Here is a 21580-nt window from a genome sequence, read left to right as displayed (position 1 = left end):
CTCACCTCTCTTGACTTGCATGGAGTCTTGAGTAATACTTTCTGCCATCCTTGGCTTTGCTGGACAAAGTTGAAACCGAACCCACAACTATATATGTAAAGACCCATTATTTCTAATTTTAATACAAATCAGAAAGAGAGAGAGAGAGAGAGAGAGAGAGAAGACAAAATAAACAGAATTTCAACATTCAGAGAACACTACTGTTGATACTTGTGTATCTATCCTTTTCAGGGATTTCTCTATGCACACATCAGCCTGTCTATGTAACAATCTGTGTATCTATCCATCCATTTTTCCAACTACCTACCTATCCACTTACTCCTCTGCAACAACCAAATAACTACCTTTGGGCCTAAGATGGTAAGACTGTATATAAAATAAATGGTTGTGGTATTATCCTTTAAAAAAAAATCTTTGCAAAGAGGTTAGAGAGGGAGAGAGCCAAAGCATAAGAGACTCTTAAAAATTGAGAGCAAACTGAGGGTTGATGGGGGGTGGGAGGGTGGGTGATGGGCATTGAGGAGGGCACCTTTTGGGATGTGCACTGGGTGTTGTATGGAAACCAGTTTGACAATACATTTCCTATTAAAAAAAATCTTTGCAAACTTGATAGGTAAAAAAAAGTAAGCATTTTTCATTGCATTTTAAACATTTCTTTGATTTTTTCTCACTGATTTACAAGTTCTATATTTATTAAAAGATCACTCTTTTGCTATATATAATATGGTGTCATTTACCTTGTTTTTCTCTTTTGTTTTTGTGGTGTGTATCACTTTCGAACCTAAACACAAAAAAGATTTAATTGATGGTTTTGTGTGATAAATAAGTCTGAAGGAACTCAAGTTGAACTCAAGTTGAATATAATGAATTAGTGAAAATTATAAGTTGAATATCAAAATTATGGATGAGATGATGGAGTATTAATCATATGGAAGGTAATTTATCATCAGCATATAATGAAGTCTCCTTCTCCCATGCAATGAAAGTTATAAAATATTGAGGATAGCAAAGTACAACTACCTTCAATGATATGAAAAAAAAACTCATATGAAGATGCTTAATACAAAAGAGTACATGTTGATAGTTTCTATAAATTGATTATTTATATAAAGATTAAAAGTAGGCAAACATCTACATTGTATGGGAAGTTACTACTGGTAGAGAGAGTAATGACTGGAATGGTCACTAGTGGGGCTCTGGGATCCTCGTAATGTTTTTTTGTTGTTGTTTTGTTTTTTGTTATTTTTTAAACTGGATGCTTGTTACATGGCTGTGTTCAATTTGTGAAAATTCATTGATACTTATGCTTTATGCAGTTTTCTGTACGTATATTATACTTTAATAAAAGTTTAAAAGATAACTGTCCCTTGACCTCATGCTAGGTTTCCCTACCCTTTTCCCAAGAAAATGTGCCATGTTGGTGTCTCCAATAGCATATCTGCAGGAATATTTTTAATTATAGTCTTGTGCTTTATAGTTTGTGGTACAAATAATATTTCTTTTTAGTCCTGTCTTCAAAGTATAACTAGGCAACTGTGGGTTTTCAAGGTGAAGAGGAAGGGTGGCACACTATATATAGCCAACTCCATTTCTCAGGGCACACATCTGACTATGCCCAGAAGTAAAAGGGCCTATGTTCCCTAAATTACAGCTTTTTGGATTAACCCTCAAAGTCAGTGTTAATTAACTTGGTGGGGGGAATCCTTTCACCATGTATACGTATATGAAATCACCATGTTATACATTTTAAAATATCTTACAATTTTGTCAGTTATACCTCAGCAAAGCTGAAGAAATGTAAAACACAAACAAAACAAAACAAAACAAAACAAAAGTCAATTTAAAGGATGTAAGCTGGATCCACAGTTGTGGAGCACAAGTTTGGTTGGACCCAGAACACCACCACCATTGTGAAAGTCTCCACTAGACTTCCTTTTTTCCTTTATGGTGATTTTATTTCAAGAACCTCATTGCTCCTTTCTATTATTGGACTTCAGGCAGAATCACCAAAATCTAACCAAATAGGCCTTAGCAACTCTGAATCTTATGGGACTTATGCAGATCTATCACCTCTTCCCCCAGACGCCTTTAAACTTCCTATTTTTTTTAAAGTTTATTTATTTTGAAAGAGAGAGAGAGAGAGTGAGAACATGTGAATACACATGTGTGAGTAGAGGAGGGGCAGAGAGAGAGGGGAAGAGAGACAATTCCAAACAGCCTCTGTGCTGCCAGTGAAGAGCCAGATGCAGGGCTCAATCCCACCAACCATGAGATCATGGCCTGAGTCAAAATCAAGAGTTGGATGCTTAACCAACTGAGCCACCCAGGCACCCCAAAACTTCACATTTTAATAAATTTACACACACACGCACACACACATGCTTCATAATACTGCTTCATACTGATTTATTTGAAGAAAAAAATGTATAGGGAGCTTAAACACATTTTCTGGAATTATGGGACTATATATAAGGAAGAAGAAAGATAAGAAAACTTCTAAATGAATTACTAATTTTCTTTGACTCTGTTGCTTCCCACAGACAAACAGTTCCTGCCTCAGAGGCTCAATTGTTACCCTTAACATAATGAGCTTCAAAATTAATTTGATAGCCCTAAAACATCCCTTAAACTATGTCACAAATCTATAACTATAGGCATTTCCATCTGGATGTTATGTTGTCATACTCAGCATGCCTAAAACAAACTCAGCATTCCAAATCTGCACCTAAATTTTAGAAAAATCCTTTGCATATTTCATATTTCCCTGATCTCTCAATTACTTGGTTTGAGATTTCAAATTAAGTTGTATCCTACAAAATGCTACATTGAAGCACTGAAGACACACTCTTTGCTCTTAAGACCATGGTCTGACAGATATAAAACAAGTATTCTGAAGTTAGTGTCAATGAAACCATTAAAAATGCTAATATGCGACCAGAAGTCCTAGCCAGAGTAATCAGGCAAGAAAAATAAATAAAAGGTATCCAAATCAGAGAGAAAGAAATAGAATTACCTCTGTTTGCAAATGACATGATTATATATAAAAATTCCTAAAGAGCCTACCAAAAAAACCTGTTAGATTTAATCAACAAATTCAGTAAATTTGTAGGATAAAAGTCAACATACAAAATCAGTACTGTTTCCATACACTAACAAATAATTATTTTAAAAACAAATAAAGAAAACAATACTATTTACAATAGCATCAAGCACAATAAAATCCTTAGGCATAAATTTAACCAAGGAGGTAAAATACCTGTACACTGAATACACAAATAAATGGAAAGATATTCTGTGCTCATGGCCTGGAAGAATTAATGTTGTTAAAATGTCCATACTACCTAAATCTATCTGTAGGTTCAATGCAATTCCTATCAATATTCCAATAGCATTTTTATAGAAATAGAAAAAAAAATCCTAAAATTCATACGGAGCACAAAAGACACCAAATACCCAAAGTAATATTGAGAAATAAGTACAAATCTGGAGGCATTACACTTCCCAATATCAAATGATATTACATAGCTACAGTAATCAAGAGAGTATGCAATGGAAATTTAAAAAAAAAGACATACCTACCAATGGAACAAAATCAAGTCTAGAAATAAATCCATGCATATATGATCAACTTAATATTTTTAAAAAAAAATTTTTAACGTTTATTTATTTTTGAGACAGAGAGAGACAGAGCATGAACGGGGGAGGGTCAGAGAGAGAGGGAGACACAGAATCTGAAACAGGCTCCAGGCTCTGAGCTGTCAGCACAGAGCCCGACGCGGGGCTCGAACCCACGGACCGCGAGATCATGACCTGAGCCGAAGTCGGCCGCTTAACCGACTGAGCCACCCAGGTGCCCCGATCAACTTAATATTTGACAAAGGAGAACAGATACTCAAAAGAGGAAAGATAGTTTCTTCAATAAATAGTGCTGGGAAAATGGATATTCACATGAAAAAGAATGAAACTAGACCAGTATCTTAGCCACTCACAAAAATTAACTTGAAATGGACAATATGTTAAAAAAATAACTTGAGATGGATAAAGGCTTAAATGTAAGGCCTGAAACCATAAAACTTCTAGAAATAAATATAGGGGGTGGGGCACCTGGGTGGCTCAATTGTTTAGGGTATCAACTTTACTCAGGTCATGATCTCGAGCTCTATGCTGACGGCTCAGAACCTGGAGCCTCCTTCAGATTCTGTGTCTCCTTCTCTCTCTGCCCCTTCCCAGCTTGCACTATCTGTCTCTCTCTCTCAAAAATATATTAACATTAAAAAAAATAGGGTAAAACTCCTTCCATGGGTCTTAGCAATGATTTTTTGGTTATGATACCTAAAACACAAGCAACAAAACAAAAAATCAACAAGTGGGACTACATCAAATTAAAAAACTTCTGCACATCAAAATAAACATTCAACAAATGAAAGACAATCTATAGAATGGGAGAAAATATTTGCAGGCCATATACTGGATGAGAAGTTAATATCCAAAATATAGAAAGAACTCATACAACTCAATAAAAAAATAATAAATTCAATTTAAAATTAGGAGAGGATCTGAATAGACATGTTTTTTTCAAAGATGTCCAATGGCTAACAGATACATGAAAAGATGCTCAACATCACTAATCATATGGGAAATGCAAATAAAAATCACAACGACATATCACCTCCTATCTATTAGAAAGGTTATTATCAAAAACACAGGAGAGAAAAAGTGCTAGAGAGGATGTGCAGAAAAGGAATCCTCATGCACTGTTGGTGGGAATGCAAACTGGTGCAGCCACTGTGGAAAACACTATGGAGGTTCCTCATAAAATTAAGAATAGAACTACCATATGATCTACCAACTTCACTTCTGATGTATTTCTAAATGAAAAGAAATTACTATCCTGAAATTACTACCTGCAATTACTATCTGCATCCCCGTGTTCATTGTAGCATTATTTATAATGGGAAGATATGGAAATAACCTAAGTGTTGATCAACACATGAATGAATAAAGAAAATGTGGCATGTGTTACACACACAGACACACACACTGAAATATTATTCAGCCGTAAAAAGAAGGAAATCCTGCCATTTATGACAACATGGATGAAACTTGAGGACATTATGCCAAGTGAAACAAGTCACGGAGAAAGACAAATCCTGTATGATCACTTATATGTAGAATCTAAAAAAATATAACAGATTCATTGACACAGAGAACAGATTAGTGGTTGCCAGAGGCATGGAGTGTGTGTATGAAGGAAATGGGTAAAAGTGGCCAAAAGGTAGAAATTTCTAGTATAAGATAAATAAGTCCTAGGAATATAATGTCAGCATGGTGACTATAGTTAAATATGTATATTTTAAAAAGTGCTGAGAAAGTAAATGTTAAAAGTTCTCATCACACACACAAAATTGTAACTATGTGAGGTGATGGATGTGGTAATCATTTTGCTACATACACATACATCAAATGATTATGTTGTATATCTTAAGCTTATTCTATAGTATGTGTCAATTATACCTCCGTAAATGGAAAAATTAATTTATAAATGGTAATATATGTAAGAATAAGCCATTGTATGTGGAAGCCATAGGTAAATAATAACTATTTTCACTATTTTGTGATGAAGATTTGTTCAATTTAAAATCAGGAAGAAATGGGGCACCTGGGTGGCGCAGTCGGTTAAGCGTCCGACTTCAGCCAGGTCACGATCTCGCGGTCCGTGAGTTCGAGCCCCGCGTCAGGCTCTGGGCTGATGGCTCAGAGCCTGGAGCCTGTTTCTGATTCTGTGTCTCCCTCTCTCTCTGCCCCTCCCCCGTTCATGCTCTGTCTCTCTCTGTCCCAAAAATAAATAAACGTTGAAAAAAAAATTAAAAAAAAATAAAATAAAATCAGGAAGAATTCAAAGATTATTATTTTTATTTTGAACTTTTAATGAAGTACATTTCCATTTCCTGTACTTAAGTATTTTTATTCTGTAAGCCTTTTTTGAAGTACATGGCATGAATCAATCTCTAACAGATTTGGGAAGCAAAGAAGTTGATCTAATTATTGTCTGTTTGTTTGTTTGGAGATGGGGGGGAGGGGGGAAGGATGCAGAGAGGGAAGGAGAGAAAGAAATCCCAAGCACTCTCAGTGTGGAACCAAGTGAGACTTGAACTCATGAACCATGAGCTCACGACCTGAGCCAAAACCAAGAATGGGATGCCTAACTGACTGAGCCCCAAGGTGCCCCAAGTTGAACTAACTCCTGATACCTCATGCTGGAAGGACCACTAAAAATTACTAATCTCACTATACAAAGGAGAAAAGGAGAAAATTGCCTTTTCTCCGCCATATTTCTGGCGCACGGATTTCAAAGTATACTTGAATTAATCATTCCTATCATTTAAGGTTGGCAATGATATTTAGTTAAGTATTAATGAAGTTTTTACATTGAGATTTTATTTTCCAGTTGCTTCCACATTGGTCATACAGAATCCAAATGGGGTAAAAGAATAAGCCTCATTCCAACTCCACCTAATCAAATTTCCAAAATATGAAGACAACTTTCTTGCGTTTTCTTATCCTTAAGGCCACTAATCTCTCTGATAATTTCACAATTAATTTTTTTTCTTTATTTAAAAAAAAATTAATGTTTTTATTTATTTTTGAGACAGAGAGAGAGCATGAGCAGGGGAGGGGCAGAGAGAGAGGGAGACACAGAATCCAAAGCGGACTCCGGGCTCTGAGCTGTCAGTACAGAGCCTGACGCGGCGCTTGAACTCACGGATTGTAAGATCATGACCCGAGCTGAAGTTGGACGCTTAACCGACTGAGCTACCCAGGTGCCCCACAATTATTTTTTTCTTATTTTTGACTTTGCCCCTTTAACATTCACCTCAACTACAGCTCAGCCACATTTTTTTTTTAAGTATGGTTTCTAGAACTAGGCACAAAACTCTAAAATTGAGTTCCTCAGCACTGTGACAAGGGTAATTTTTACTTCAATTGAATTAGTTCCTAAAATTCTATTAATACAGACTAAGAATATGTTGGCCCTTGAAAGGGCTTCATTAAAATGTTGAAACATTAAATACAAAAATTAACATAAATCCCAAATTATTTGACATTTACTACAATTTAGTGTATTTCTCCAATTATGTTCTTGAGTAGTTAGTTTTTGACAATTCTATGTGGAATCCCTGAAAACTGAAGAGTCCTTCTTGGGGTTTATGACTTTACTTTTCTGGAGTAAACATAAGCATGCTCAGAGAAGCTAAATTTATTTCATAATGGTATTAAGTGCAATAGAAAGATTATATGTTAAGTGGCCTCATGGTTTTTTAAAAAGTAAAATCATATTACATATATTTTCTATATATTCTTCAAGTAGAAATTTATGTAATATAATATTTTAAATTAATTTTTAAAGTATACTTTAAAGACTCTGAGCTGCTGAGATTTCCCTTTCTCCACTACATTTCTAGCTAATGGCTTCCAACCCATTTTTGATTAAGTAAATGCCAGAGTAAAACCAGATCAAATCAAAGCAAACCAAACAATGCAATGTGGCAGATACTTGAATTAATAAAATCTTCATGAGGATTAACTGTTCTCTATTTTTTATTGAAATGTTTAATGGTAGGATTTTACAAGAAGAGACAAAATGAAAAAAAAACCAACAAATAATGCTATTAAAATAACTCCATTTCTGGTTTTTGAAAACAGAGATATTTTCTATATTGATGAAGCTAAAATCAATCCAGGAAAATGTAATTATGTGACTTAAAGGTCTTTCAATTAGGTTGTATTATAAACCAGTGAAATTTGAGTAGAGTTTTTTTTTATTCTAATGGGAATATCGATCTCTAGACTTTCAAGACTTATAGTGGTCAGTTAATATTTTTATAATTAGTCTTTTTGAAACCAAAATAAAAACAAGGGCATTCTTTGTGATCTTTTTAATGTACTAGTAATTTATGCCAACTAGATTTATCAATATATTTATAAAAATTTTAGATTGTTCTTGAAATAGTAGTAAGTTACACAAGATTATTCTATATGAATATAGGAGATAGTACTTACTGGAGAAACACTACTGGAACTGGGCCTTTAGATTTCATATTGTATAACAACACCTGACCACGGTGTTCCCTACATGGTAGCTGGGTGCCCCTAGATCAGGGATGTGTGGCCTACAGTGTTTTAAAGATGGCTTTAACTTTGGGCTCTTGAAAACAGTAAAATGAATGAAAAAAGAATATTCAAAAACCAGAAGTAAAATATACTAGTAAAATATTCCTATCACAAGACACCTATAAATATAGCCATATCACACATGCAATATTGCTAACTTTTTATCCCCTCTTTTTTTCAGAATGGAGGCATGCAGTGAGCATCTCACTCTTGCTGCAGCTGCTTTCTTTGACTGGAGCCACTCTACTCCCCTGTTGCTCCCCTTCCTTTGTGAATCAGACTATGGAGTAGAAAATAGTTGGTTCAGGCCACTACTAGCCTTGTGTACATGGGCAAGTCATATAAATCCCATGACCATCTGTATTTTCCCCCCAGAAAACAAATGTGTAGTCATGCCTGTCTTAAAGCGTTCGTGACTATGTTCATAAAATGCTTGCACTGGATGTGAATTTTAGGAATCAAGGACTATGTTTTAATCAACATTTCATGCAGTACAATGCCTGGCACATGTTGATACAGAGTAAGTAGTATTCTTACATGATGTTGCAACATTGTAGGAAGGGTGGCATGCTGAGGTATCCTGTGTTTCATGGGGTTCAGATATGGCTTTTGAAGGAAAAAGTGATTAGTCATTGTGTTGGCATGTGTCTACAGGACTGATCCATTTACCTAAAAAAGTTGGGGACAAAGGTTGTCCTTCAGACGTTTCAAAAAGTAAGTTTTAGAGGTGAATAGAGAATAATCCCTTCGAAGAGAAGAGTCAACACAATCAGATCATTCCAGATATATTAGTTGATAAACACCAAGGAAAGTCATGTTATAATTCTCCTATTGCCTAAACCTAAGAGATAGATTTCAAGTTAGAAAATAATAGCCTAAATAAAATGAAAAGTGTAGGAATGATACTAAGACAGATATCCCACAGATTAGCTTCCTCAACATTTGCAACTGCTGTCATCAGCACCTACACGTTGACTAAAGGAAATGAATTATATATATTCAGGGTGGTTTCTCCCTCTGGGCGCTCCTTAGGATGATTTTCTAATTGGAAGCCTAGTAAGGGGTGCAGCAGGGGACCCCTTGGAAAGCATTCATATGTGTTCCTTGCTGCAGGGAGACACAGAGGACTGAAGCATGACTCACACTAGACAGAGCAGAAACAACTGTGTACAAGTTCTGTCTCCAACAGGGCCACACAGAGGGCCAAGGACCATGGAATAAGTCCTCATGAGCAACCCTCTTGAGATGACAGGAGGATGCAGGCCATGAAAGCTGAACAAGGCTAGCGATGGGCCACCAGATGTCCAGGGGCATAAAGTGGATAAACACAGAAACATAATGTATTGACTGGTTTCCAAAGACAGCTTAAAACAAACAAATAAGTAAGCAAAATCCTACTTCATATTCTTTCCATTCTTATGCATGTGACCTTATAATCCTTTTTCACCATGAGTAACAAAACTCAAACTGAATATTGAGCAAAGAAGCCAGTTAATTCTCAATTCTAATCTAGAAATTCAAAGAGAGAAAAATTCAATATAGAATTTAACAATTGCATTGTTATCTGAAATTGAAATATATATATATATATATATATACGTAAATCTTTGGAAAGCAGATCTATTTTGGTCTGATCCTGAAGGAAGCTGAGAGGAAAATTTTAAAATATTCTCATCAATCTTGATTTGGCTCATGCTGTGATCCTGATATTTATTCTAATAATACTTACAGAAATATTATTCTCTAATGTCTTGCCTGCTTGTGTTTAAAGAAATATATAGAAAACAAAGACATACTATTAAAATATAAAGAAAAATATGAGATCAGACATGTTTTCTTGTGAATGCCCATAACCAGTGTTGAATTCCTTACCGAGTTTTCTGGCATTAATCAAGGACATTCATTATTTGTCACTCTGGGTCACACAGCTTATGTAAGACTGCTTTGTTGAAGTCTTTTTTCTTTCAAGCGTATAAAAGTATCAGGTACCTCAAATTCCAAGAGCGATGTCATATTGGGAAAATGCATAACTTTATAAATTAAGCGTGACACTACCGAATTCTGGTCATCTTACACGGAAGTGGCAATCCTTCCTTAATGAAATCATCAAGATTTATGGAAGAGTGATGGGGTTACCTCATTCTTCCCTCACTTTCTCAGGCATCCTTCACTTTCCAAAGGCTCAGATTATGAACTGGAGATAACGTGTGCACTCATGCTTACCACAGGTCTATGAACATCCCAGAACGCTCTCTCTTGGCTATCGAGGATCTTCCTTTCAATCTTGTCTCTCTTCTTGTCCACTCTGTCAACATGGTAACAATGGATAAGAAGTGATATTAATTGTAGCACCTCTCTGGACAAAAGGCCGCAACTTGAACAAGGTTTCCAAAAGACTCACAAGGACTCACTTTGCTTGTGCTTCTGCTTGCATGAAAATGAACTCCCACTTCCGGGCAAATGCTCTCTGCAGCCTGGCCAGGCTCTCCTGAAAAATACACCACAGGTGAAGACTTCCTGGTGCTCATGATCACTACTCCCTTCTCATTTATCTACCGTATGAATTTGTCAAGAAAACGTGGTCTCTAAAGTAGTAAGTGTCCTCCAGTTCTGAATGATGAGTCATGCTCACTGAACAGAACTCATCCTCATATTAACAGAGGAAACAGGGAAACCTATCACAAATATTAATGTTTATGAATAATTGACTTGAGAGAATACAAGTAAACATCTAAAATACTAAAATTACTTTGTATATAAAAAGTGCTCAGTACTAACCTATTGGAGTTTTCCGTGCCCGTTTTAGTGAGGAACAGAAAAGCAGTACATTCTTACTATGGATTCAGTCAATCCATCCAGTTCCTGACAAGAATGTAAACCCTCAGAAGACTACTACCATTTCTAGTCAGTGCTTCAAAGCCAGTAAATCACGGGGTGCCTGGGTGGCGCAGTCGGTTAAGCGTCCGACTTCGGCCAGGTCACGATCTCGCGGTCCGTGAGTTGGAGCCCCGCGTCGGGCTCTGGGCTGATGGCTCGGAGCCTGGAGCCTGTTTCCGATTCTGTGTCTCCCTCTCTCTCTGCCCCTCCCCCGTTCATGTCCTGTCTCTCTCTGTCCCAAAAATAAAATAAAAACATTGAAAAAAAAAATCAAAGCCAGTAAATCACAACATAGCAATTGTCGGAACAAATTACATCAGATTAATTTTACCTGCTGATGGTGACCAACCTGAAGGTTCTGCAAAAACCATTTACCCAAAGTAAATGTTCTTCACTTCTCTAAGTTTGGATGTCTTTACTATATTCAGGACACATCTCACATTTTCACACTTGAGTTTAGCAAGTAAGACATACTCCTCCCTTCTCCCATGAATTTGTGTGTGTAGAAGTTCACCGTCTCCAAGGAAGCAAGCAAATCAGGGATTTGGGCCATTATGATGCTCGATCCCTGGGAATCTGGTCCTTAAAATCCAGGCATGTAGAAAGTCAACAGAATTCCCAGAAATGACCATAGGCCTTATTCCTGTTCATTTTATGACATTCTTTGCCAGAAAGTCCTTAGTACTTACAGCTTCATAGTCAGCTAGTTCCAGCCTTGCCTTGTTTTGCATTGTTCTCTTGCAGAGATAAACCGCTAAAAGGAAAAAAAAAATTAATTACATCTTCCCTGCTTGTTAACATGAAGGCACTTACTGAAAATAAAAGATAGTGTTATAACTCAAGACATCTCGGTCTTTGGTGATTTTTTCCACTCATCATTTTCAATGATTTATTTTTTTGACAAAAATAAAGAAGGTATGACATTTTTACTGAAATTCAAACATAATGGTATTTATAAGAAAAAAGATGTTCATGGGGAGTGGCTCAGTTGGTTAAGTGTCCGACTTCAACTCAGGTCATGGTGTCATGGTTCATGGGTTCAAGCCCCATGTTGGGTTCTGTGCTGACAGCTCAGAGTCTGGAGCCTGCTTTGGATCTCTGTCTCCCTCTTTCTCTGCCCCCCTCCCCTGCTCACACTCTGTTTCTCTCTCAAAAATAAATAATAAACATAAAAAAATTTAAATTCATTCAAAAGACATAGAGTATCAGAATGGATAACAAAACAAGACCCATCTATTTGCTGTCTAAAAGAGACTCATTTTAGACCTGAGGACACTTTCAGATTGAAAGTGAGGGGATGGAGAACAATATATTATGCTCCTGGAAGTCAAAAGAAAGCTTGAATAGCCATACTTATATCAGACAAACTAGACTTTAAATTAAAGGTTGTAACAAGAGTTGAAAAAGGGCATTATATAATTACAGGGTATATCCATCAGGAAGTGCTAACAATTATAAATGTCTATGCACCGAATTCGGAAGCACCCCAATATTTAAAACAAACACAAACACAAGCAATCTTATCCATCAGAATGTGATAATTGCAGGGACTTTAGTAATCCACTTACAACAATGGATAGATCATCTAGACAGAGAATCAGTAAAGAAACAATGGCCCTGAATGATGCATTGGACTAGATGGACTTGACAGATATATTTAGAACTCTACATCCCAAAGCAGCAGAATACACTTTCTTCTCGAGTGCATATGGAACATTCTCCAAGATAGATCACATACTGGGTCACAAAACAGTCCTCAATAAATATAAAAGAACTGAGATCATACCATGCACACTTACAGATCACAATGCTATGAAGATTGAAATCAACCACAGGAAAAAGTCTGGAAAACCTCCAAAAGCATGGAGGTTAAAGAACTAATGGGTCAACCAGACAAGTAGAGAAGAAATTAAAAGACATATGGAAACAAATGAAAATACAACAATCCAAACCCTCTGGGATGCAGCAAAGGCAGTCCTAAGAGGAAAATACATTGCAATCCAGGCCTATCTCAAGAAACAAGAAAAATCCCCAATACAAAATCTAACAGCACTCCTAAAGGAACTAGAAGCAGAAGCGCAAAGAAACCCCAAACCCAGCAGAAGAAGAGAAATAAAGATCGGAGCAGAAATAAACAATATAGAACCCAAAAACAAACAAACAGATAAAACAGATCAATAAAGCAAAGAGTTGGTTTTTTGAAAAACTAAACAAAATTGATAAGCCTCTAGCCAGGCTTCTCAAAAAGAAAAGGGAAAGGACCCAAAAAGATAAAATCACAAATGAAAATGGATTTATTACAACCAATCCCTCATAAATACAAGCAATTATCAAGGAATACTATGAAAAATTATATGCCAAAAAACTGGACAACCTGTAAGAAATGGACAAATTCCTAAACAACCACACACTACCAAAAGTCAAACAGGAAGAAATAGAAAATTTGAACAGACCCATAACTAATGAAGAAATTGAATCAGTCATCAAAAATCTCCCAACAAATAAGAGTCCTGGACCAGATGGCTTCCTTGGGGATTTCTACTAGACATTTAAAGAAGAGTTAATACCTATCCTTCTCAAGCTGTTTCAAAAAATATAAATGGAAGGAAAACTTCCAGAATCATTCTATGAAGTCAGCATTACTTTGATTCGCAAAGCAGACAGAAACCCAACCAAAAAAAAAAAAAAAAAAAAAAAAACCAAAAAACCAAAAACCAAAAAACCAAAAAAAAGGCCAATATCCCTGATGAATATGGATGCAAAAATTCTCAACAAGACACTAGTGAATCGAATTCAACAGCATATAAAAAGAATTATTCACCATGATCCAGTGGGATTCACTCCTGGGCTGCAGGGCTGGTTCAATATTTGCAAATCAATCAATGTGATACACCGCATTAATAAAAGATAAGAACCATATGATCCTGTCAATAGATGCAGAAAAAGTATTTGGCAAAATACAGCATCCTTTCTTGATGAAAACCCTCAAGAAAGTCAGGATAGAAGGAACATACTTAAACATCATAGAAGCCATTTATGAAAAGCTCATAGCTAATACCATCCTCAATGGGGAAAACTGAAAGCTTTCTCCCTGCAATCAGGAACACGACAGGGATGTCCACTCTCACCACTGTTGTTTCACATAGTGCTGGAAGTCCTAGAATCAGTAATCAGGCAACAAAAGGAAATCAAAAAGCATCAAAATTGGCAAAGATGAAGTCAAACTTTCACTTTTTGCAGACGACATGATATTATACATGGAAAACCCGAAAGACTCCACCAAAAGTCTCCTAGAACTGATTACTTGAATTCAGCATAGTCGCAGGGTACAATTAATGTACACAAACTGGCTGCATTTTTATACACCAATAATGAAGCAACAGAAAGAGAAATAAAGAAACAGATCTCCTTCACAATTGCACCAAGAACCATAAAATACCTAGGAATAAACCTAACCAAAGATGTAAAAGATCTATATACTGAAAACTATAGAAAGCTCACGAAGGAAATTGAAGAAGATACAAAGAAATGGAAAAACATTCCATGCTCGTGGATTGGAAGAATAAATATTGTTAAAACGTCAATACTATCCAAAGCAATCTACACATTCAGTGCAATCCCAATCAAAATTGCACCCGCATTCTTCTCAAAGCTACAACAAAGAATCCTAACATTTGTATGGAACCACAAAAGGCCCTGAACAGCCCAAGTAATATTGAAGAAGAAAACCAAAGCAGGAGGCATCACAATCCCAGACTTTAGCCTCTACTACAAAGCTATAATCATCAAAACAGTATGCGATTGGCACAAAAACAGACACATAGACCAATGGAATAGAATAGAGAACCCAGAATGGGACCCACAAATGTATGGCCGACTAATCTTTGACAAAGCAAGAAAATACCCAATGGAAAAAAGACAGTCTCTTTAACAAATGGTGCTGGGAGAACTGGACAGCAATATGCAGAAGAATGAAACTAGACCACTTTCTTACACCATTCACAAAAAATAAACTCAAAATGGAGGAAGGACTTGAATGCGAGACAGGAAACCATCAAAACCCTAGAGGAGAAAGCAGGAAAAAACCTCTCTGACCTCAGCTGCAGCAATTTCTTACTCAGCACATCTCCAAAGGCAAGGGAATTAAAAGCAAAAATGAACTATTGGGACCTCATCAAAATAAAAAGTTTCTGCACTGCAAAGGAAACAATGAACAAAACTAAAAGGCAACCGATAGAATGGGAAAAGATATTTGCAAATGACATAATGGATAAAGGGCTAGTATCTAAAATCTATAAAGAACTCACCAAACTCCACACCCGAAAAACAAATAATCCAGTGAAGAAATGGGCAGAAGTCACGAATAGACACTTTTCCAAAGCACACATCCAGATGGCCAACAGACACATGAAAAGTTGCTCAACATCACTCATCACCAGGGAAATACAAATCAAAACCACACTGAGATACCACCTCACACTGGTCAGAGTAGCTAAAATGAACAAATCAGGAGACTATAGATGCTGGAGAGGATGTGGAGAAACGGGAACCCTCTTGCACTGTTGGTGGGAATGCAAACTGGTGCAGCCTTTCTGGAAAACAGTGTGGAGGTTCTTTAAAAAATTAAAAATAGACCTACCCTATGATCCAGCAATAGCACTGCTAGGGATTTACCCAAGGGATATGGGAATGCTGATGCAGAGGGGCACATGTACTCCGATGTTAACAGCAGTCCTTTCAACAGTAGCCAAATTATGGAAAGAGCCTAAATGTCCAGCAACTGATGAATGCATAAGGAAGATGTGGTTTGTATATATAATGGAATACTACTTGGCAATGAGAAAGAATAAAATCTGGCCATTTGCAGCAACGTGGATGGAACTGGAGGGCGTTATGCTAAGTGAAATAAGTCAGGCAGAGAGAGACAGATACCATATGTTTTCACTCATATGTGGATCCTGAGAAACTTAACAGAAGACCATGGGGGAGGGGAAGGGGGAAAAAAAAGTTACAGAGAGGGAGGGAGGCAAACCATAAGAGACTCTTGGATACTGAGAACAAACTGAGGGTTGATGGGGGTTGGGGGAGAAGGGAAAGTGGGTGATGGGCAGGGAGGAGGGCACTTGTTGGGATGAGCACTGGGTATTTTATGGAAACCAATTTGACAATGAATTATATTTTTAAAAATTAAAAAAAGGAAAAAATATATGTTTAGAAATTTTCTTTATCTTTATTAAATAAGAGGGAAAATAAAGCCTTTTAAATAAGACATCAAATGAGCTTTAACATCTAGAGATACAGATAACACCATTTTTTTGAAAGGAACTGCATGAAGAAGGAATCATTATTGGCACATTTGATTATTTCCATAATCTTCTGTCAACTGAAAGAATCTCTTATTGTAAACTGAAGGCTTCTTGGCATCTCCTTTACTACATTTCAGAATCATCAACTGTTTTTCCACTAGGAGAGAGAAAGCTGTAACTTCTTCCCTGAGTACAATATGACTTTTTAATTCCATTTTTCTGAGGACTCCGTGTCCTTGCTGCCAGGGGAAGCCCACCTGGGCAACAGATTTACAGGATGGGTGCCAGAGGGAGTGCGGAGGTCACAGCAGCTCTGATATTGACAAATAATGTTCCTTAAGTTATTTCAGGATTATTAGCAACTCTTATGATACCATCAAGACAATCAGAGCCCTCTGGTACAGTCCTGATTTCCAGGACATTTTTTGCCATTTTCCATAACATATGATATTTGAATCTCATGAAATTCAAGATAAACTATACATATGGTAAGTGCTGAATAGATCTGCTGGATGAAGAGTGTAAATTTCACTTTTTTGTAAGGTTGGTTCTGGAGGTGCTTTTATAATTCCCACCATTGTGCTAAGCTATGCCACCCTCAGTTTTCGATAATGAAGTCCAGCTGATACCACTGAGGAAATTATCTTACACAGAAAATCTGAGATCTCTGCAAACACTGGTGTTGTGTCTTCAATTTCTGCTCTCTAAAGCTTCTTTTATGAAGGCCCAGGCAAAGGAGAAAGCCAACTACGGCCCAATGCTAACATTACTACAGACACGTAAGAACCCAGGAGATGATTTGAGAGCATATCTTTGTATAAGCAACCATGGGAATTTTATTTTTCCACTAGTATTACTAGTAGTAGTAATTTTCAAAATTTATAATTCTCAAAATTAGTAAAAGACAACCTTCAAAAACAAAAATGACATGATGCATTCATTTTCTAATTAGCCATAGTTCATGCTCACTCTTGAAGAAACTCTTACTGATAGGGCAGATTTTTTTTTTATTTTTTATTTTTTTAATGTCAAATTTCTTGTCAAATTGGTTTCCATACAACACCCAGTGCTCATCCCAACAGGTGCCCTCCTCAATACACTGATCTTAACAAAATATCTAACATGTTCTCGGCAGCTGGTAAAAGAGATTGTAGTGTATGTGCAATACCCCTGAGAATGTCTCTTGTTGAGAGAAAGACAAAAATCTTCCTAAATATCTAAATTAAATAATTTCAGCTTTCCCATAGAATTACCTTTAACCAAATTTCAAGCTTGAACTACAAGCTCCATGGGTTTGTCCTCCTGCACCAGCCTCTACTTGCTTCATTTATTCTGGTCATCTAATCTTTGCTCTTTTCAAAATCAGACCCCCTCTGGGAAACATATTTCTACCCTCATTAGGTAAACTAATAAATAAAAGCAGGAGCAGGGTGATTTTTTTTAGATGCCTGTTCACTAAGAAGTTATGCATCCTTTAATATAGTTGTCCTTCAATGCAGTTTTCTTTAATTCTCTAGGAAACAAAGTGGAGGTGTGGACAGGCAGAACCAGGTAAATAGTAGTTGTTCCACAAGTATTTGTTAAATAGGGTCTTTTCCAAAGGAGTTATTTGGAAGTCAAATCTAAAGTGATTTCTACTAGTCTTTTTTTTTGTAAAAAGGAAGAAGGAAAAAGTCTGGGTTAGCAAGTGGGGAACATTCTGGATACTGTTAAAGATACCGCAAATACAGTTGGGACTGAAAGGGCCCAAACCTCACTGAACTAGTCTAGATACAGGACAGTATGTGGACAGGTAGAGATGATCCTTCCATTCTTTATCAGCAGAGGGTGTCAGCATTGAATAGGATGCAGATGAGAAGGGGCGTCTTAGATGAAAGAGGGTTTCAATTCTTATTTACAGTTTATTGAAGATTTTAAAAATGAGAGTAGTTACGCATCATCAAAACTATGGCTCAGGTCAAGTGTTTTTGCACTAACCCTTTATCATTTAGGGCACCAGAGTGCTCCGGAGGGCACTATATATGGACATAGGCCCAAGTGCAAGTATGAATATTCCTTAACAGAACCCTTGAGTTTTCTTCTGCAGTGCCAACATATTGAAAACAACTTTAAAAAATCATTTCCTGGGTTATTTTTAAATGTTTTCCATTATTGAGAATTTAATTTAAATTTCAAGTTTAAATATATCTCTCTGCAGTAATTTTCGACTAGAGAAGACAGTTTTGAGGACTTAGGCTCAAACAAACAAGAAATTTAATAGAAGGATATGCCACTAAGTGGAAGAAAGTTCGAGAAGGCTTCACATACCACTTTGGCTAAAATGGCCACGTAGTAAATGTGGCCTGAATATGCCTTAGGTGTAAAAGTTTCTGGATCACACATCTACTGAACATAGAGTGAATGCTGGCATTAATTTTTTCCATTTAATTTCATAAAGCTCTCCACGGTGGAATACTCTGTTGAACAAAAACCGATGTCTATGACAAAAGTGTTCAGAGCTATATCACAGAGGTCTGTGAGAAAATCATGAAGGTACCAATATGTAAACATTAAAAGAACATAAGTATATAATATAATTCATGAAGACTAGAAATATAATTGCCACATACATATTTGAAAAATATCCAACTTGCAACCAAAGTCATACAAATGTAACATATACTGCCATGATGAAACTGTTTATCTTTTCAAGTTTATTTGTGTGCACAAATCCTTCCAAGTCCCTGAATGAAAACTCAAGCAGTATCTACACTCTTGCTTGTCACTCAGGTAATTCAGAGTCCCAACTTATAAACAAGAATGTCTATCCTGAGTAACTGTCAAACATTCATGTCTGGTTTCAAGCCTTGAGGTCTGCCCCTCTCCCCCAGGTTCTGTGAGTAAGAGAAGCATGATTGTCTTCTTTGTCTTCCTTGTTCTTCTGTGTCCCTGCCAAGTATTGCTGACCAGGGCTTCTAAGCCTTCTAGAGTTGGAGGATAAGGAGGAAGGGGAACAAAGGAGGGTGCTGCCGTTCTTACTCGACTGATGCCAGTGTGGTGATCTAGTGTTGTCATTCTCTGGACTGGGCAGAGGTTTAAAGCTGATTATGTTTCTCATGTGACTTAGTAGGATGCTTTGGAGAAAACCCATCCCACCATTGCCGGGGATCTCTCACCTGTAGCCATTGTTGGGGCTGATCACTGCCACAGCCCTTGGACTGTACCTCTGGCCTCTCTCTCCAGTGTGTTTGCCTGTCCAGGCTGTTCCCTAGGACAGGACCATCTCTCACATACAGCTTAGATTACACATGCACTCTTTGCCACAGAACATAGCCACCCGCCTTTCAATTCCTCCATCCATAACAAGATAGCCTGTCCCTTGCCCTTTGTAATTCCAAGGCCTGGAATTCATGATCCACTGTGTCCCAGAAGTAGGTGACTCCTGTCAAGTATTCTCAGAAACCCCTTGAAATCTTTGTCACTGGACTTGAGGTGAGGTGCATTCCCCATTCATTCCTCCCACTTGGGGCTGATGGGGCCAATGACTTCTGATGACCTAACGGCTACAAAACTAATCTTTAAGCCAACATCTTATCCTTGAATACACTCAATGTGAGCTGACAGTAGCTAGTGTGACAATTTGTATGTCAGTGTAGCAGAGCACTTTCACACCTGGTCTTGATCCACTTAACACTTTGGCTGCATTTCCATTTTGTAACACCCAGTTACAAAAATCACTTTCCACTCATCAGAAGAGCAGAGATGTTACAGAGTGGCAATAACCCATTCTGGCCATAGAGCAGTGGAGCAACACTGTGGGTGGGCATGTGAACAGCAAAGATGTCTTTGGGGAAAAGATTTTGACAATGAGTAACAAAGCCTTGAAACATTCACGGCCATTGTTCCCGTACTTGCTCTTCTGAGAATATAACCCAGGGAAACAGCAGGAAAAACAGCGGAGGTGTAAGCCTTCATGGCAAGGAATATAGGAACACAGTGGGGCAATGAATTCATGCATTCAATGAAATGTTATATTGTCATTAAAAACGATAAACCCAAAGGGGTGCCTAGGGGGCTTGGTCGGTTGAATGTCTGACTTTGGCTTAGGTCACGGTTTCATGGTTTGTGAGTTCGAGCCCTCCATCAGGTTCTCTGCTATCAGGGTAGAACCTGCTTCAGATCCTCTGTCCCCCCTCTCTCTCTGCCCTCCCCAGCTCATGTGAGCTTTCTCTCTCAAAAAATAAACATGAAAAAAAAAATGATACACTCAAACTGGTTAACTTCAAAGTTGAAATAATTTGATTTTTAAAGTCCTTATCTCTCATTGTAAAAGTTCAGACAATAAAGAAAAAAATATAAATATTAAAGGAAAAATCATTATAATCTCACTTCTGTCATTGTTTGGCACATATTCCGGATTTTTCCCTTCTATATACATCCACTAACATGCACATGAATATCTGTATTTATATCAAAAATCTGCATATATTTACATAATCTGCATATATTTACTTAAAACATTTTCAAACTTTACTACATATGTTGTCTTATTAACTTTTTTCTTTAATATTATATTGTGGCTAACTTCATATCAATAACTATTGTTTGGTAATATTCATAAAAATTATTTCATGACAATCCATTTATTATTTATTTAATGAGCCATTAATGTTGAACACTTGGATTATACCCTTTGTCTTGCATTATTCATTAATACTTCTGCAAACATGTATGCATATATGTATACAAGTATGTATGGCTGTATATTTTTTAGGTATCTGCTAATTTCCTAAAGTACTATTGCTTTATGAGGATGTGTGCACCTTTCAATGCACCTTTCAAGTCCTTTGATCTGTGGAACTAAATTCCATAGAGTTTAGGCATGAGTAAGTCTTCTTATACCCTCTCCAACTCTGGAGAGTCCATTTTCAGCCAAGCAACCAGAGTTATTCTGTGAAGACTTAAATCAGATTTCTGGGGCACCTGGGTGGCTCAGTCAGTTAGGCATCCAACTTCAGCTTAGGTCATGATCTCAAGCACGGTTCGTGAGTTCAAGCCCCACGTCGGGCTCTGTGCTGACAGCTCAGAGCCTGGAGCCTGCTTCAGATTCTGTGTCTCCCTCTCTCTCTGCCTCTCTCTCTCTCCCTCTCTCAAAAATAAATAAATATTTAAAAAAAAAGACTTAAATCCGATTTCACTTTATTTTAACTTCCCACTTGTCAACTACTTCCTATCTTATTTCAGGT

At 37.0% G+C, this 21580-nt stretch overlaps 1 protein-coding gene across 4 annotated transcripts in view; it reads right to left on the bottom strand.

The window, feature by feature from the left end:
• The window catches only part of RGS7 (regulator of G protein signaling 7), a 528155-nt gene that overhangs the window by 89458 nt on the left and 417117 nt on the right, over positions 1–21580 (bottom strand). For all 4 annotated transcript variants that reach the window (XR_007148335.1, XM_047841359.1, XM_047841360.1 and 1 more), the window contains exons 7-9: positions 11739–11803; positions 10584–10660; positions 10396–10477 (exon numbers count right to left, since the gene is read on the bottom strand). Coding sequence is in view for 3 of the 4 variants with exons in the window: in XM_047841359.1 (XP_047697315.1) it covers positions 10396–10477; positions 10584–10660; positions 11739–11803 (224 nt within the window). In the remaining variant the exon portion in view is untranslated. The remainder of the gene's footprint in view (positions 1–10395; positions 10478–10583; positions 10661–11738; positions 11804–21580) is intronic.

The sequence above is a fragment of the Prionailurus viverrinus genome, chromosome F1 (assembly GCF_022837055.1).
Source record: "Prionailurus viverrinus isolate Anna chromosome F1, UM_Priviv_1.0, whole genome shotgun sequence".
NCBI lineage: Eukaryota > Metazoa > Chordata > Mammalia > Carnivora > Felidae > Prionailurus > Prionailurus viverrinus.
This window is presented reverse-complemented; position numbering and strand designations above follow the sequence as displayed.